The 19,233-nt window shown below is 43.0% G+C and overlaps 1 protein-coding gene across 1 annotated transcript in view; it reads left to right on the top strand.

Moving 5' to 3' along the window:
- The window catches only part of PIGL (phosphatidylinositol glycan anchor biosynthesis class L), a 63,127-nt gene that overhangs the window by 24,502 nt on the left and 19,392 nt on the right, over positions 1-19,233 (top strand). Inside the window, exon 3 of the mRNA XM_075719450.1 lies at positions 15,510-15,600. Within this exon, the coding sequence (XP_075575565.1) occupies positions 15,510-15,600 (91 nt within the window). The remainder of the gene's footprint in view (positions 1-15,509; positions 15,601-19,233) is intronic.

The raw sequence follows: 19,233 nt of genomic DNA, 5'->3' as shown, positions 1-19,233 counted from the left end.
CCAAGAGTATCCATTGGTGTGTTTTATTCATGCAGTGTGACAGTGCAATTAACTCAAGTCTGTGTTGATTCTATTTATTTCAATTTAGAAAACACCTCCACTGAGCATTCGGTGTAATTATTATAAGGATGGGGAGCAACATTTAGGACTGACAGCCATGCATATAAATACAAATCTTTTGCAAAACATTCTGTCATACTGCTTCTCCTAGGAGAACAAGTCAGACTTAAACAGAAGCAGATTCTGCTGTCAAGGTTCTTGCTGAAAATGCCCTTCCTCCAGCTCCCTTACGATTACATCAGGGGACCATTTGTTTTAGTGTCTCAGATGGTCTCCACAGCTGCATTAGTGTACAGAGAGAGAGAAAGACAGGCTTTAAGGTAAACGGGTTTAAACACACTTAATAGGTAAAACATGCACTTTACATTGTGTCTGGTAACTAACAGTCAGTCAGTAAAGATCCTAGAGTATTGACACGGTGTAAATAGGTGTTTATAACCTGACTGCTTCTTGTGAACCATAGGGAGCGCGTAGGTAATAAGTATATACAGATCCATGGTACATAGTAAATGGCTGTAAGTTACTTGGCTGTCCCAGGTATCTACACAGTCAGAACTGTTTGAATACTTAGGCAGGCCAAAGGTTGCGAACGTGACACACGCAAGTTTGAGAAAGTCCATTTAGTGGAGGAACCTACATTAATTAGCTCCACCACTTGTTGCAATTGTTTCCTTCTGCTTATGATGATTGAGTCACACTGACCTGCTCAGCCCGGGTCAACTGCAATGTTACCAAAACAACTAAGTAAACCAGTCACTGCCCTTGAGTTTTGCTTGCCACAACCCAGTGTGTTGCCAGCATTTGAATATGGCAGCATGAAATAGCTCACAGTTCCCTGCTTCAGCTTTGTCTGGACGTGGGAAAGGTGATGTGATAGAACAGAACCTCAGTTCCTTGTACAAACAAGCTCCTGATACAGCTGAAGTGTTGTTCAGGTCTCCTCAGCAGCAACAACGCAGGTGGATCGGATACTCAAAACCGGACTGGATGGGACCACACGACGATTCCAGACAGCGCAGCACATGCTTGGCCATAATCTCTCTAAGATGCCAGGAAAAGAAAGCACTAGCAAGGGACTACAGGCACTACTTACTTCCTTAATCAGTTTCAGGAAGGTGTCAGGGCTGCAGGGAGGTGAAAGAAGGATGGTGGGCCTCGTGAAAAAATCATTGACACATTCCATCCCATAACAGTGTCCCACTGAAACATCTCTCTGTAACAGTCCCAGACCCTGCCTGCTAAGAATTTCCTTATTATATGCTGTTAGACTGGAAGGGGTGAGTGAAGGAGAGCCCTAGCTGTCATTAAAAAGGAAAGGGAAAAAAAGTCTAATCCTATAAATCCCTGTAGTTCATTTCCTCTTAAAAGATCTGTGCTCTGTAATTATATTGCCAAAGAAGCCTTTCTTCTTTTGAGTTCACGTGAAAGCTAAATGGTTTTATTCCCTTTGGCCTTAGTTCAATCAGTATACATGAAATTACAAAGTTTTTCAGTTCCAATGTAAGCTTGAATTAGAAGTTGGTGGATGTAGTGCTTCAGATTAGAGCACACTATTAAAAAGAATAAATTCCTTAAAGGGACAGTTGCTAGGTTGGGAGTACGTTTAATGTAACCCCACCACCAAATAGGAATTTCATTTAAGAGAACCCAACCCACCAACAGAGAATGCCAGCAATCCAGAATTTCCAACATATAACAGCTATGAATAGAACAAGATACTCTGTTAGGAGGTAAGTAATGCTGACAAATTGTTAAAAAAATATATAGGTATTTTCATTATAATGAGTAAAACAGTGTAAAAGATACTCAAAATAATACGTCAAAGTAGTAGGATGGGATTTACTAGTTTGCTCATGGAATTTACTGTTGCTCTTGGTGGAGATACTGAAGCCAACTTCGAGCACTTTAGGTAATTTGTTCTGTAGGAAATGTAGCTGTTTTGATGACGGAACATCAACTTTTTAAAAAGGACAAAACAGAATTTGATGAAGCAAATAGGAAGTGTATGTTTTCATTTGTCACGTATTCACCTTTTTCCCTAATGTACACTAGATTTTGCAAATGTGGATGGTGTTTTATGACCCATAATCTCAGTTTTATTGCATGAGAGATCAGGAACAAGGGAAGTGAATTCTTTGCTGGACATTGTTGACTATCTTTTGCCTCCTGTAGCTTCTTTAATCAGTTTTGATTAAAACGAAAAAAGTGTTTTTACTGCAGTGCAGGAAACTGAAATGTTTTTTTAGAAACTGAAATGGGATTTGGGATGAATATTTTGTTATCTGATCCTTCCGTACCAACTGAAGCATTAAATGAAAACAGTTTGATTACAGTTCCATGCCCAGTCATGCCCTCTCTTCTAACAAGTCACATATTAACTATCTCATTGTACCTGCATACTCCTTATCCACTAATTTCAATATCCTCTCATTTCAGTGTTGCAGTCTATTTCTCTGCAATTACTATTTGCATTGAAATAATTCAGTTCATGACATAGCCTTCCCTCTATGCACATACTCTACATTCTTTATAGTTTTTGTGACTGCAAGCTTAACAAATCTTCTCTGAATTATGTGCCATTTTCTCTTCTTTAATAGTTAATATTTAACTGAATTTCATTAAGTGTTCAGTCTGTCAGATGAAGGATGTTTTCCTGTAAATCAGTTTTTAAGTCTTCTGAGCACTGAAAAGTCTGGCAAACAATGCTTGAAAGAAGCAAAATTTGTGCTTATTTTGGAGTACAAAATGGCAAGGGATAAAAGGGGGCAATTCACAATTTAAGTTGGATGTATTCTTCATTAAGTCCATTCTACTTCATGTCATTACATAGCTTCAGCAAGATTTAAACCATTTGTTTTGGAAGGAAGGGTCACATCTGTATTAAATTATTGTCTCTCTTATTTAAACAGTAGCATTGTTATAAATATTTTCTTCCTGTATTTCTGTTTCATAAGCCAAATACTCAGCATTTCTCTTATTCTTGTAAGTAGCCACATGATGGGCTGCCAAGGCTGGTTTATCATTTGCCTTGGAGAAGACATCATACAGTATTGCAAGATAAAACATTGGCAGACGGAGGTTTGATCTATGGGGAAGAGAGGTAAGGGGTTTGCAGAATTTGTGCTAGCAGATTGAGGCTTGAAAGGGAGTGCTACATGGAGAGCTCATACATGAATGTCAGAGAATTCAGCCTGTCTTACCAGTAAGGGGCAGAGAACAGTTTATTGCAATAATCCTGCTTCTGCAAAAATGAGACGAGTCACTGATTTCATTCGAACTTTTTCAGTGCTTAGATTTTTAGCCAGACCTAACAAATTTCCTTTCAATGTTTTTTATGAAACATTTATATTTGGATGTAGGTATAAATGTGGATGAGCATCCAGCTGTCAAAGGGAGTTCTGATACCAAGGCATACCTGCTTTTCAGTGCTGTATCTGCAGGGACCATTCTTGTTAGAATGAACTTGTCATCATAGCGTAGAAAAGAAATCCATACAACCTCTTACTGGGAATAACAAGGTTTTACTGGAGAATGCAATATTTTAGGGCAAGACATGAGTTTATGTAGACTACTCCTAAGTAACAAGTATATAAGGAAAAGCAGCCAGGAATATTGCTAGAAAGAGTCATCCAGGTCTGTCATACCAATGCAGTCCAGAGCACAATTAGGTGATGCAGAGGCCAACACTTGGACCATCGACGGGTTTTGGGGGGTACTTTTAGGCAGCTTCTATGATGTTGGTGTAATGGTGGATGATTTGCAACGGTTAATGGGTTTTCTGCTCAGTCCAAGTACCCAGGAATATATGAGGCTCTGCAGAGCACCTATAAGAGGTGCCTGTTGAAGAATGGATTGTTATTTGCCCCAGGCAATAAAATTTATTCCTGGAGTGAGTGTGGGTGATGCAGTGCTGGGCTGCGGCCATGCTGCGAGCCGGGAGCTCACATGCTCCATTCTGGGCTCTGCCCCTGACTCAGCTCGGTTGCCTTGGGCTTTCTAGGGAGAGTTAACTGAGCTCTTAATTCTCTCGTTATAAAATGTGGAGGTTATTACTTGCTTACTTCCCCATACCAGCCTCACAGGGGGGTTAGTTAATGAACATCTGTTAATGTGTGGAAATAAATGGTGTAAAAGTGCTGAAGTAGTAGTAGTCCTGCTCATACAGCGATGGCATGGCTGCAGGTTGGTGATCTGCAGCTTTTTCTTACAGAATTGTGCTGTAAGGTTATAATAACCATTTTAGCAAGGCACCTGTAGAGCACAGCTTCCCTGTCTCCAAGGTACTCCCCATGCCCCTGGTACTTGTGAGGTGCCCCAGCGCCCAGGATGGGGACGCTGGGCCAGCACAGCTCTGTGCCACCGGAGGAGTTTTGTGCACCCCCATGCAAGCCAGGTACGCGCAATTCATAGCACGCAGTGCTTGATGAGGGTCTTATGTTCCCAGCTCCAGTTCATCATCCTCACTCGTCTGCCACTCATTAAGAAAAAGAAGATCCTGTTCCCTTCTTTAAAGCTTACTGATTTCCTTATCCCCCACCTCGCTGAATGTTTTAATCCTGCTCGGTTCCCTGCAGTGGTGTCGGGAGGGTGAAGCACCACACTGCGCAGTGGCCTTTTTCCTGGGCCGCTGCAGGTGGCTACTAGAGCATGAAGCCCCTGCTCGCAAAGAGTTAATTGTTCCCAGCCTTTGCCAGTCTTGGCCTGGTCCTAGAAATCCGGCTGGATGCTGGCGGCTGCCAGGAGCCTCCCTCTCTCATGTGAGCTGTGCAAACAGGCCGGCAGCACTGCCGGGCGAGTGGGAGGCTCGCTAGTGGGCCAAAGTTCAGCGGCTGCATCGCGGCCCCACGGCAGCGCCGGCCGAGCAGGCAGCGGCGGGGTTACTGCCGATCACCCCAGCTGTTGCTATAGCAAAACCATTGCATAACGCTCGCATTAAATCAGAGCGCGGAGGAGAGGAAGGCTAAACGATAAAGGTCGTTGTGGTGGTGTACTCGTTTTGTTCGTTGTTGCAGAGTCCCACTTAGCTGCTGCAAATTGAGTTCCAAACATAGTTCCTGTCTGGGCTGCCGTGGAAGCCGGTGCGGGTTTTCACCGGCTGCAGAGAGTGGGGCCTGGCCTAGAGCTTGCTCATGTAATCATGGATTTGGGGCATTCACATGACTGGGGCTGGCAAGACAGTGCCTACAAGATTGTTTGCATGAGTAGAAACTTTGCATGTCAGTAAAATTTGTGGGATCAAGCTCGCAGTTAAGATAGGTGTTTAACTTCTTGATACGAGGTGTCTTATAAAAAGAAGTGATTTGCTGGTAGTAATAAAATTTGCACCCAGCTAGAGAGCTCAGGGCATCAGTACCTCAGTGTTATAAAGGGTGGGTACACCATGACTTCGAGAAGTAATGCTCCCATATCATAGCGTAGATCAAATGGATTGCAGGAGGTGGTTGTTTGTGGGAGGCTGAGGAGTCAGGAAACCTCTTTTGGGATGGAATTGGTACAGGGAAGCTGGAATGTTGTGACATGGGAAGCTGCATTTGGAATCAGGCCATCATCCTCTTGAGATCTCTGCTGAAGTTGCATCTGCATTTACGTAAGTTTTGGCATGAGAAATAGATGTCCATGAAGTGACTATTCTCTGCTTTCTCTTCCTGGATGATTAATTAAAATGGCTGAGGGATTGATTTGGCTACAAGCTTTCCCCTGAGGTTTCTGACTGCAGTTTATTTGTTACGTGGAATAGACCAAGGTCTGTCTCTTTGGTAGGAGTGATTATTCTTTTGGCTTTCCTTCTCTTTGAGGGTCTGGGCCATGCCATTAAGTCAGTGGCAAAGTTCTGTATGACTTACCTGGGCCAGAATCAGAACTTCAGTTTTTGCCTATACAGTATGGTGTATTATTCCAAGAGCAAACAGATTTAATATTAAGGTTGTGATGAATTGGCGCTAGGTTTATTTGGCATATAGAGGTTGTGGTATTTCAGTCATTCGCCTCTGAAGGATTTTGCTGGCTGCTGTGAGAGACTTTCTGTTCCTTCCCCTTGGGTTTGTACCTTTTCCACTGTGGAGTCCTAGGCATGTTACGATGCATGTCGGGAACTTCGTGTGCCAGTACTGTAGTAAAAACTTGGCTAGGAAGAGCACACTGCATTCCCCTTCCACCTGTCCGCTTACTGCTCTTCTGCCAGGAGAGTGAGACCTCCTGCCCAGCAGTTTGAAACTGGAAGTCTGACCTTCTTGAACCAGTGGTGCCAGGACTCGTGTTGGTTGGACATGGCTTCTTGGTGCATGGGTTGATGTACCCTGTCCCAAGCTCTGCCCTGCTGCGCTGTTCTTTTTTTCAAAGCATTTTACAAAAAAAAAAAAAAAAAAAAAAAGAGTAAGGGAAGAGTGAAGTCCTGTGGTCTGATCCTCAGAGTCCTGGTTTTGCTGGTGATTTCTATTTCAGGTTTAAAACATAAGTTTTGATTGTGGGATTGCTGGGCTTTTTGTTCTCACTCAGGACAACTTAGACTTCAGGCCCCAGATGAATTCCTAGGCGCTATGGCAAGGCCAATAATAATAATGAGGAAGTGAGCACTGCTGCGAGCTACTCTGGGAACTGCCTGATCCTTTCATATAGGCTTGATGATGTTAATTTTTTATAGTACAGATGGTGCCTTTGGAGAAATGTGGTCTGTGTTCTTCCCCTATTCTTGTCAGAAATATCAGAGAGGCCAGAAACGTGCTGAAGTGGTATGTAATTGAGCCCAAGGAGCTAGGTGTTAGTAGAGGTGAGTCCACCTTTTTTGGTTTCAGATCAGTTTATCCCTCCTCTGCAAGCTGACATAGACAAGAGCAGATTGTTCTGGGAATGTGGAGCAAAATTCCCAAAGGCCACAAACTGCTATCATCAGCACTGTTTAAGCTCTCCATTGAGCATTTCCATCTCATCTTCTTGGCTGAGAAAGGTGTTGAAGTGCTGCCTTTGCCCTGCAATTGTGCTCTAAGATGTTAAACAGTTGCATGTTTGAAGATGTTTCTCTTATTAGAGATCTACAGATGAGATTGCCAGATGTTGCTAATAGCTCCATTATTTGTCAGTCATTTGGGCCAAATACCAGAAATGCACTTTGCCAACAGATAGTCAGAAAAAGGTTGGTGAATTCTTGTTTTCCTGAACTGGGTAGGGACTTCGATGGTCTACTTTCTTGCATACCTCTCCAAGATGTGAGTGGAATTGACTTCATTTCACACTGCGCTATTGTCTGCTGCCCAAACCACATTTCAGTGGGCCAGAGGAGGAACTGCTGACTCATAATTCAGCATGGCAGCCCCAAATCTCATGAGACTACTAAGTCTGGCTTCTGACTGATGTTTTCAGTGAACTCTGTTAATGGCCCCCAACAGATCACACAGAAGTCCAGCTTCTATAAAGTGAAAGGGAGGCTTCTTGCCCAGCACTTGGCAAGTCACTACTGGCAGTCTGCAGTGCTGGAAGCTGCTGGTTGTCACTGTGTCACTGATGTGGGTGGGATCTGTGGGCCCCACTCGGTCGATGGGCACATTGTATATTCTGGTCACATAATGGCTGTCAGGGACAAAGGGCTGTAACTGGCCTTGGCTTGGCATGTAGTGTATGTGCAAAATGAATGCAACTCAAACATGAATGAAAGTTGGGAATAAAAAATAGCATAAAACACCACACCAAACTTGAGGGTGAAAGGTAAAGGGGCGGGGGGTGACTGCTTTATTTTTTAAAGAATTCTCCTTAGGGACTTGAACTTAATTGTTTTGTTACTACCAGTCTCACCAGCGATCCAGATACACTCCGTGGTGTGGCGTGATTCTTGCAAACAACCCGTTGCAGACTTCTGGTTAAACTGAAGCTAGGGCTTCTCAGGGTAGGCTGGAGTGAATGAACTCTAAGGCCTCTCCTTCCTCTGGCAGCTGAGTTCAAAGCTGTGCATGACAGCAAGGTATTCAGCGCTCATTGCCTTGTGTGGTTGATCAATCAGTGGTGACGACTACACAGGTTCTGAGGTGTTCTTCGCACTAGTTCCTGAGCACGTTCCAGCAGCACAGTAATAACATGAGTGTCGCACATGGAGTGTGACACTTGCACGTGAGACTCCCAGGTCTTGTTTCTCCTCTTGCAGGTGATATGTTTGCAGCACAGTGTTGGGGCAGTGCTGCATACTAAGTGCATGTCAGCCACAGATGTGATTTGCTGTGTGAGACCAAGGATCGGACAAGGAGTTGTAGACACATGCCAGAAATCTTGTTTTCCACCACTGTGACCCTACTAGAAATCATGTTCCTTAGCTGCAGTATTGCATGGTGACACCTTGCCACTACGTGACCAAAGCAAGGTGCCCATTAGGCAACACACCCAAACCCCTGTCATGTGGTTTGGCAAACAGGGTCTCCATTGTTAGGATAACATTTGGCCCAGATGTCTTAGCTTTCTTATGTGCTCTGGAGGTCCGGGGAATTTTAAATTTTAAATATTGCTGTGTTTCTGCTAAAAAGGATATGTTCCAAGGAGTATTCCAGGTATTTGCAGCTTAAAGCGAAGCGGTTTCTGATGACACTTGATTTGGGAGTCCATTCACTGTTTGGCACCAGCCCCTAAGGAAGTCCTAACTGCTTGAGAAGACGTTGTCCTTGTTGCAGAGTTCCTCTGCACCACAGAGGCAGAGCTGTTCACCATATCCATCATTTTGGAGCTTCATGCAGTCTTTTATGTGTTTTGGGCCAAGCCTTTGAGTCAGGACTAAGATGTTGAACTTGATTCCATACTGTGTGGGAAGACAGGGAGTAAAGGCAGGTTTGGGGGGTTCCCAGTACCCAAGATTGCCAAGATGTGCGTTTTAGATTTTGATGTAGAAATCAGAGAACAGACATAACGCTTTTCTTAGGAGGATCTCAAACTTCTTTACATAGGTGTGAACATATAATTATTTCCATTTCACAGGTGCGAAGAGCGGAAGGTAGGAAAGCTGTGACTAAATCAGCGATCAATTCAGAATTAGTTGAGCTGAATTTTGTTTCCTGTCTTACACAGCAGGGCCTGATGCCCTCTCCAAACTAGTTTTTAAAAGTTACTTTTTAAAACTAGCTTTAGCCACTGTAGTTTCTATGCATTTCTGTTGTTGAAAGGCACCATCAATTGTTTTTGTTTAAAGACATTGAATATGAACTTGTTCCTACAGAGCTTTGTGCTGTAATTTATCAACAAGGCGCCGAGGCACAGACGTCAAATGAATACCAGATTTCAAATTATGATAAGCAATTGTGTCATCTCTGTGAATAGACATTAAACTCTGCTGAGAAATGATCAATAATTCATTAAAAAAAAAAAATGAGTACAGGGACATTTGGATAGGTCTTTGCAAACAAGCAGTCCTGTGTTCTGTAACAATTCCTTTGAATTTAAACCCAAAGGATGCTTATTTCTCAAACAGAAAGATATGATCATGCCCAAGTCAAAAAGTTTGTTCCCTAGAGATCTAACTACCGTTTACCTTTGGGGAGTTATGGAGGTACTTGGAATATTATCTGACAGAGGTGCACTGTGTTTAGCTCAGTGGAGAAGCATGCACAGCTTGGCCTGGACTTTTGAGCAAGCTGAATGGAGTGCTCACAGTCTTTACGTTCTTTCCCTTTACGCATGACTTCTGCCTGGCATGGCCACACTAGTGACGTCAGCACTTACCTGGCATCTAAACTTATTTAATTTACCTTTGAAATTCGTATAAAGTAGGTCCAAACTTACACATTACAAAAGTTAAGGATGGGAGAAAAGGGTTATGTCCATTCTGCTTTTTTAATTTTGTGAAATATTTGAAGTGTATTTTAATATTCCAGTCGCTGACATTTTCACCACTTCCTTTACCCTCTACTTACACCAAAACCTAAGATTCTTATTTCCAATCTTAAAATACAAATCTCAGAATAATTTGGGTTTCTTTACTATGAGGAAAAGGAGGAAGCTGCTGGTGTAAAAATTTCAGCTTGAGCTTCTCTGTTGTACGTGGCTTTTCATTTGACAGTTAGCATCCTGGTTTAGTCCATTTCTCTCCTAAATTGTAGATTGTTATATTCTAATAAGCACACAGCATCTGTTCTCTGTATAACGTGGTGTTGCAAGATGCTGATCGTTTGTCTAAGTGGGCTCTTTTCAGTTGAATCAGAGATGTACATGCAGCCTAACAGCAATATTTCCCTCCTGTCTGTAACTGGCCATTATAGGAAGAGAAATTTATAAATAGTTATTAATGTAAGGATTTAGAGGCTCTGCTTCAAGATCTAGGGCTAGCCTGTCTTAACTTATCTTAGCATAATCTCAAAAATAAAAATTCTCTGCTCTACTTTAGAGAGCATGAAATAATTTCTGTTTACACAGTTTTTTCAATTACTTTGATGCTATGATATAAAGGTCACTGATTGCCTCTAGTCATCACATGGCTTTTTCACTAATTGTGCACTCACGTCATTTTGTTCTGTGGGATCTTTTGCTTTTTGATCCAGTTTCAATTTCCCAGATGTTCATTTCATACAGTTAACTTTATACAAAGGGCATCCTTTGTTCCAACAAACACATTGTGGTCATTGTACTCAGCTGGGAACCTAGTGCACAGCCGTTCACCTGTTTCCTATATAATCCACCATCAATCTACTGACCTTTGTGCTGATTTAATGTAAAATCATTCACTGGGGAGAGGAGGGATAAGGAGGAGAAATTATGCAAAAATGTTTCCTGGTCCCTAGCCTTGGATTGATTAAGGTCATGCTGCAGGATAAAAAGGCAATAAGGAATGGGAAAGCTCTTTCATCTTAACCCTTTTGGTGTGTAGCGGAATGGAAAATCACGTTAGTATCTTGAAAGTTTTACTCTGGTGTCTCAGAATGTATTAATGGAGACTTAAGCATCTTCGAGAAGGAACCCTGTTGCCACCTATAAAGGCTTCATGTCAAGGCAGAGAGGGTGCTTGCCAGTCCCCGTCAGGGTAACTGCCCCGCAGGGAGAGGCGCTGCTTCATAACACACCCAGGGGCCTGAGGATTGCCCGATTCCACAGATTTCAGCAGGGACAGATCTCAAGGTTAATGTAACTGCCAGTGTCCCATACAGGGCAGCCTGTTTGCTGTTTGTTAAGCCACGTGGACATTGCATAGACTGTTTAGTTTAACTTAACCTTTAGAGCTGTCATAAAAGCTTAGTTCATGAGCAGAATAAATTCCGTGGAAGGCTTTGAAAGAAGATTGTACGTATAAATGCACTGGCTGTTGCTAAAGGATCTGTGGAAGATGAGCAGTGGAAAACTGGACAGTATCATGTAAGAAGGGTGTAACTTGGCAATGTATATCTGTGAATAGGTTTTTAAATCTCTGTCTTGGCCAAAAGAGACCTTCCAAATGACAGGAATCGAGCCATCTTGAGCCCAAATGTTCCTAGAAAGATGGCCCTACAGAATTGTCCAGGCTGCTGGCAGGGATAGCGTTACTGGCAACAAGCACAGTGTTTTAATGGCCAAGGCTGAGGCATAAGAGGAGCTACGCTCCACAGCCCGCAGCAGGCAAGGGGAGGAGGCCTGGAGAGGAGCTGGCATCAGGCAGCGATTTTTAACATTTCTTTCATTCAGCCAGCTGTAAGACTGCTGGGCAAGATCTGCACAAGGTTGATTTTTGGTTTAATGTGCTGATGTGATTTGCTGTGGCCTCCTTGTAGCTCTCTGGTGCCTGGGCCAGGATATCCAGGACATCCACCGTATTATTCCTACACAAGCCTTGGGAAGGGGAACTGCAGATGCCAGTGTCTGCTCTGTCTGCCCAGCTTGGCAAGGAGGAAAGCAAGAAGGTGAGGAGAAAACCGGGGGTCCTGCCTGGTTCTCACTCCCAACAGTGGATGGTTAAATAGAAAGGTATACGGTTTTGTTTTCAGACAACAATGTTGCCCGTGACTAGTCCTGCTGAAATCAGTAAGCAGAGACAGACACTACTCCATACTGCAGCAACTGCAGCACCATAGCTCTGTTTCTCTCTCTCTTCAGTCTATAGATCCCTTGGCACAGCTGTAAATTCCCTGTACAGTGCACAGTATGGCTTTCACTGGAAATAGCTGGGAAAATACATTTCTGGAGCCTTATTCCATTAAAAATAGGGGGTTTTGTTTCTTCTGTGCATCTGCCTATTTTTCCCTGGTCAACAAGGGCTGCATCCAAGCAGCCACCTGCATTCAGTATCCAGTCATGTAGAATGCCCATAAACATCACTTCCAGACCGTAATAGTTGGGTGGAAATGAGGCCAAATGACCAAAGCCCTCTACCCTTCCCACGGGCACGCTCCAGCAGTGTGACCTGGGAGGCCTCTCCAGTGCAGGAGCTGTACCTTGGTTGTATCTTGAGCTGTCACAGCAGCAAGGAGCTCTCTGGGGCAGAGGACAGGGAGAGCGGGTGTGGGGAACCAGTGTCTCCTGGGACAAGCTCCAGTCTGCTCCAGGGAATGTGCTAATTTTCACTCCTTTATATTCCTTTATCTCAGCCCTTTGACCTTGAGCTCCAAGGCATTATCAGCCTTAGCCAGAAAGGCAGTGTGGAGTTAACCATTTAAATGCTGACTGTTTCTGATACTACGTCCTGAAGGTAAAACCAGAATGAATGCAATTTATTTCAGTAGTGCCTCAAGTCAGTGGACTTTTCAGGTTTGGTGAGGACTGATTTATGATATTCGGAAAAATATTTTGTGCTGAATAGATGGTTTCGTGAACTACAGCAGTTTTCACAGTTTGTATGCCCCTACAAAGTTCCTAGGGCATGTAGAGACCTCCTGTAAGAATGTGTTTTGTATGCATTGCTATGCAGTGTATATGAACTTGGTTTTCTTAGTCACCTTTTCATCCTTACCTGGACCCAATTATTGATATCCAGAGCACAGGCAGAAAGGTACGGGTCTCATGCTTTCAGTGGGACCCCTACTATCATGGTAACGCTTAAATTTTCAACTTTACAAAGTCTTATACAAACTCTTACAAAAAAAAAAAAAAGTAATTTCCTGGAGCAATCTAGATTAATGTATTGCCAGTTCTGCTGCTGATTTCTCTGAGTGACTTTGGGCATGTCATTTAACCTGTGTGTCACTTTTCGTGTTTGCAGAATGAGCTAAGAATACTTCAGTGGGCCATCGTGGCTATTAATGAGTTATGAATGTGCTTATGTACATGTGTGTCTTGTTTGGCAAGATCAGCTTCTCTGTCTTTGGTGCCTGACAAATATATGCAAGAAAAATAATTCCTTTTCCTTGCTGGGAGTGAGCGGTCTCTCCATGAGCAGCAGTAAGTGGGTAGAAGCAGAATTTTTTGCAGAATATTCCTGCTTAATCAGTTCAGTGTTCATGGAGTTAATTTGCTCATGCCTTCAGATTGTTTTGTTTCCAGGGATTCTAAACCCTTGCCTCCAGCTGTTCATTTCCATTGAACGAGGGTGATCTTTATCTGTCTAAACTAGTTAAAACCTGCTCCACTACCCGGCAGCCTTTTTGGAGACAGCCCAATAAAGCTGAGTGCAGTGGCTATGACACCAAAGCCTCCTGGACATCATAAATTCCAAGCCCTACTTTTTTTTTCTGACCTCTCCCTGTTGGGAGCACCCCTCCTGTTTTAATGGGACTCTTCACTTCCTCCACAGCTCCATTTAACCCCTATCCAAAAAGGGGAATGATATTTGCATTGTAAGTGGGCAGTGAAGAATCCATTTTAGACTAATTTAGTACTTTAATATTATCAGATTAAGCCTTGACATAACCTCAAAGGTACTATTCGAACAACTGAAGCACTGTTAGACTTGCACTTAGACTCTGTTCAGTGTGCATGTTGCTTGGGATGTTTTAGTTGAAACATTTTAAAAATGTGCTCCATTTAAAGCTTGCTGTGATGTGGTGGGACTTGTAATACCTTCAGGGTCAGCAGGGCCACTTCCTCTTCAAACATGAGATGTGAAAGTTTTTGTCTTGAGCAGATGAGATGCAGGTTTGTTAAGCTGATGAGACAACCACCAGATGTACCAAAGAATCCTTCCTGTGATGAAATTCAAATGTCTTGTATGCATCAGACAAAGATGCTGTCTATACGAGAGGGAATTGCAAATAACAACAGAAATTTCTGTTGTCGGTAATACTGCTACAGGGAGCATAGCTAGAATGTGTACGCTAATGTAGAAACGCCTTCCCTTGTTGCTGGGGTTTCTAACAGCACGTTATTTTGGCCTCTGCTGAGCAGGAGTATGTAACACAACGGGTAAAATGCTAATGGCCAGTTTGTACTTTAGGCTCTTCCTTCTACTACTACTACTGTCAACAGCAGTGGGAAAATCCGTGGCCGGAAGACCTCTCATGAAGATGCAGGCTGAGCTTTACTTTGGAGCGTGCCAAGAAGACATTTTCCTGTTGTTTTGTTGCAGATGTTATGGTCCTTGCTGTCTGGGGAGTCAGCAAGGCGCGAAGAGTGTTGGGAAGTGGTGCCCCTGCTCTCTGCAGCAAACAGCTGGATCAGTTCAGATCCAAACTCATGTGTCTGTGTGAGAAGGCTGTGTAGTCACCTTTCTGCTGAACCACCTCACAGCAATTATCAGACTATCAGAGGATGGAAAAGGCCTGAGAAAAAGACCAGTTTCACATGTCATTATTGGTCCTTAGCAGCTGTGTGTTATCCTAGTGTTACTAATAACCTTTTTAACTTTGCAAACAATGTTTTCTTGGCATCATTGAAACATAATGACTGGGGGGTCAAATTCAGCTCTCAGTTGTGTAAATATGGAATCATTCTGTTGGCTGCCTGGTGTTATTTTGCATTTGGCTCATGGTCCCTGCCCCTAGGAGCCTGCAATCTAAAATACCCAGGCAGAGTATTCAGTCACAGTACGCTTTGCATACCCACTTGGTATGCAAAGCATAAAATAAACAGATGAAGAACTACCATCAAATCCATGCAATATGATTATGGCCCTATTGTCCTCTGGTTGAGGTTAATGGGTTGCTCCTGTATAAATGAGAGCAGGAGTTTGCTTGTTACTTTTCGTATGTAATTCACCAGTAGATTATGATTGAAAAGTCTTTTGGGAAAATGTATTTTAAAAGGGTTTTTAAATAAAGAGAGAAAGAAATTTGAGCGGGATGAGTAGAGAACAAGAATCATTGAACAAAATAGATGTTGCTGAAAATAAAGCAGCCAGAAAGTCTACCTTAATGGTAAGAAGAAAGGCAGACCTTGGCAAATCTATGAGGAGGGTGCTGGAACTGCTGTTTCCCTTCAACCTTCCAATATACAAGCTTGTAAGAGTCTTAAGTAAGGTTCAGTGGGTTTATATGGTAAATAAATTTATCTTGATTTCATTCTCTGATATGAGGATCTGTCTTTTCTAGCATGGTCTTTATAAAGTTCTCAGCAGTGAAGTGACTAACTGCACTTCTCATTTTCAGGGATCTTCCAGATAATCCTGCTGTTGAATGGGACACACAACTCCTCACTGCCTTAGTGCTAAAGCATATAGAAGCCAATAACATCAACCTGGTAATGTGAACCTTTCTACAGCATAGGCAATTTCCACATTACTTTTGAGCTAGTGTTCTAGGCTTTTTCCTTCCCTCTGAAAGCTTTCTTTGAAGTCTTTAAAGTTAGGATTTTGCTTTGGAGTCTCTGAAATAGCCTAGGAGAGGGAGAAGGTATACCTACTCATGTTGAAATACTTGCTTCATAATGTTTATCAATTTCTCTAGCTAGATCTTATGAAGCCTCTTCTGGGTTGTAGTGCCACCAACCTTCACTGAAGTAAAAGCTTCAGACTGGTTAAAAACGGCAAACTCTGTTGGAACTAGTACGTTTCACGGTATTAATTGTAGAAACCCCCCCCCGAATAAGCCCAGCTGAATTTCAGTTCTAAAATGATACCTGAAAGCAATTGTACGCTGTGTAGCTTAAGACTTTTTGTGAGTATTTCTACAGCTCCTGTGTCTTGACAAGTAAGACTTGGTCATTCTGATCCTCTTTCAGACACTTCAAACAACTGCTAGAGGTTCAGAACAAATAGAATTGCTCCACTGAAAAATACAGAAAAGGATGATGGTGTCGTTTGGATGTGTTTTTTCTCTCTGGAGAACTGTCTTTGCTTCCCAGTGAGAAATGAACAGTGGAGAAATTCTGCTTTACTAACTCCTCAAATGCTTTCTACATTTTAAAGCAACCATTTTGCCCCCGTTGCTAGGTTTCACTGATGAAGAGAGCCCATCTGGGATTTAGGCTTATATTTAGGCTTAGATTTGAAGTACATTGGCTGGTGTGTGTTAGAGAGCTGGATTAGCAGGGTTATAGGTTGGGATTGAAGAATATTAAACCAGGGATATTTCCTAGCACTGGTATAGTTTGGTTGGTTCTTTTTCCCCACAGAACAGGAATAAGGGCCTAAGCATGGAAAAGGTTGTGTTCTGTTCTGTTGAACCTTGCTGTGATCAGACATGCCACTCACACACTGATTAGCAGCAAAATCACAAAACCCTTAAAGCCTTTCAGCAATTCATAAAACAAGAAACCACATCTCCTGTAGCATAAAAGCCCCATGAGCAGAAAAACCAGCATCATGCATCCAACTTTGTATTGATTCTGAGGCTAATTTTCCATGAAATTCATTGCTGTGCATAGAGACAAATGCAGTTTTCCTGGACTCTTTTTGTGCCTTTTGGCCCTGTGAATAGATAGGTTTTAATCTAATCTGAAAGCTCCTAACACAAGAGGATTTGTATTGCATGTTTGTGACTCTCATGGGCACTAGGACAAGTGTACCAGAATCCCAGCTGAAATTCTGAAAACACTAGAATTTCTTCTAGATGGTTAGAAAGGGTTAGATCTTTGCCTCAGAGGAAATTAAACTCAAGCTGTTTGTGCTGGGAGAGGCAGGAGTCTCCCACTAACATAGCATGAGCTGAAAAATCAAGTGCGGGGTTTTCAAAGCAAGAAACATGCACAATCACGAGTACTCTCCCTGCTGTGCTGTGGGTGCCGCGTGTAGCTGTAGTAATGAGGAACACTGCGGCAGGGCCCGCTGCGTTCCCCTCAGCACCTCCCCGAGCAGCAGTGGGGACAGATTACTGTAGCAGAACATGTCAGCAGTACCAAAGGCCACTGAAGCAGCTTCTCGGGGATGGTGTTAATGAACTGCTCTGTAAATTTACATTATTTTAGGTGTCCTAAGTAATCACACAGGTCTCAGATGTTTGCTATAATACCTTTCATTTAGGAGTAGACCTAGTTTGCCAACAACGGCAATGCCAGTGCCTAATTACCTTTGTCCAACATTCTACATTTTAAAACTTCAAAGCTTGCTATCTCTCTGCCACTCTTAGACCATCTCTGCTGTCCCAAGACAATGACCTTGCCTTGAACGGTAAACTGAGTCTATTTTTCATTAATGTTGAAATTGATAGAATTGGCTTAACATGTTAAAAGAGCCTTGTCAACACATAAGCTAACAGGGTTTCAAACACAACAATCTAACTCAATGGAGTTAACATGATTGGAAGACATGTATTGTTTTAGCTATCCCAGTGGGAAAACTTTCCCCAGTTTTCCCTGTAGTCATAGCATAGACAATGGTATCTTCTATTTACAGAGCATATGTGTCATTTGGCAGTGGAGAAGCAGGCTGCAATTCCAACATGTCTGAAAGGAAAGATTGCAAGGCAAGGAGTCACACCACGTTATGCATACGTTTGTTCCATTGCATAGTTACTCATTTCCTCAATTGCCCTGGAAGTCCATGAGTAACTCAATCTATTCGAGAGCTACAGGGACATATTTCATCCAAGCGCTACAGTAAATAGTACAGACACAGAAATTAACGGTTGGCGTACTCAAAGCCAAAACTAATTTATAGACTTTGGAAATTGTTTCCTGCCTGCTGGATTTATAAGCAAAAGCCAGTGTTGCTGGGAGAGGCAGCCAAGGCTAGTCTGTCTTGATCCAGATTAGAAAGTATTTGGTGTGTAAAAACTAAGTTACATAGTATTGTGTGAGCCCCAGGCAGGCTCTAGATTATGAAATCCTACTCTTCAGGACCTCAGGTTTGGTGATAGCAGAGCTTGGATTAGGAGGTGACGTTCAGACTGTGCTTGGGGCAGATGCAGTGCCAAGACCAGAATTCAGCAACACCATGTTCTTACAAGCTGCTTTCGGCTATGGATTGATGGAAACATCATCTGTACAACTGTTTGTGGAAGAGTCCCATTGTCTTGGGTCAGCTCCAAATCAGCCTAGAAAGTCAGATCCTTCTACAAATAGCATTCAGGTTGGAGCTTATATTTGAGAGGGTGAGTTCAGCTCTCATGTTTTGCATCTTGGTCTCCACACCTCCTAAAATTCGGGAGCATCTGAATGTGTGATATTTGTAGAGGATTTTAAATGCTTTTGCAGAACATCAGATTTGCAGTGCAGCATGTAGAGTTTGCTAGAGGAGGCAACAGAGCTGGGACAGACTTCATCATCCCTTTCCCTCCCTTCCTCACCTATGTTGCAGTCTCCTCAGGTGTGCTTTGGGGTACGTGAGTGGGAGGCCACCAGGACCTTTCATTCTGAGAGCTGGTGCGTGACTTACACACCTGCAGCTCAAACCCAGTGGACACTGGGATGTTGATCATGATTAGATTTTTCATCCAGTTGTCTGTTCTTTTTAATCTTTAGCTTCTCTGATTTAGTAGCAACAAGAGACATCTCCAAACACACAAGAGCCTCAAAGGGAGTTTGAACGTCACTGGCCTCTGCGAGTGTAAGTCGGGCCTATGAAGTGATGCTGAGAGGAAGGCCGTTAGAAATGGAGTTGCTTGCTATGGCATTTTATGGGATGGCCCTTCTTAAAAAGGAAAGAGACCTTTCTATCCCCACCAGTCTACTTGAGCAGATGTGTGCTCTGTTGGAAGCACTGGATGATGCCAGAGTGAGGGAGACCCACAGCTTTTGAGTGGTTTTTTCCTCTGATATACATGGTGTGTAGAGGGAGCATGGGCTCCAGACCTCTCAGGAGTTTTCTCTTCTGCTAGTAATTGAGTAATTTCCTCTGTGCTCTTCCCCCTCCGGAAGGGATTTCTGGACCTGTTTGTCTTGGCTGTTGCTCTGGCTTCCACTAGTGAAAGCTCCATTTCCTGAATACCAAGGTCA

Source organism: Pelecanus crispus, chromosome 12, assembly GCF_030463565.1.
Source record: "Pelecanus crispus isolate bPelCri1 chromosome 12, bPelCri1.pri, whole genome shotgun sequence".
Classification (NCBI taxonomy): domain Eukaryota; kingdom Metazoa; phylum Chordata; class Aves; order Pelecaniformes; family Pelecanidae; genus Pelecanus; species Pelecanus crispus.
The sequence above is the reverse complement of the archived record's forward strand: the minus strand, read 5'-3'. Positions and strand labels throughout refer to the sequence as shown.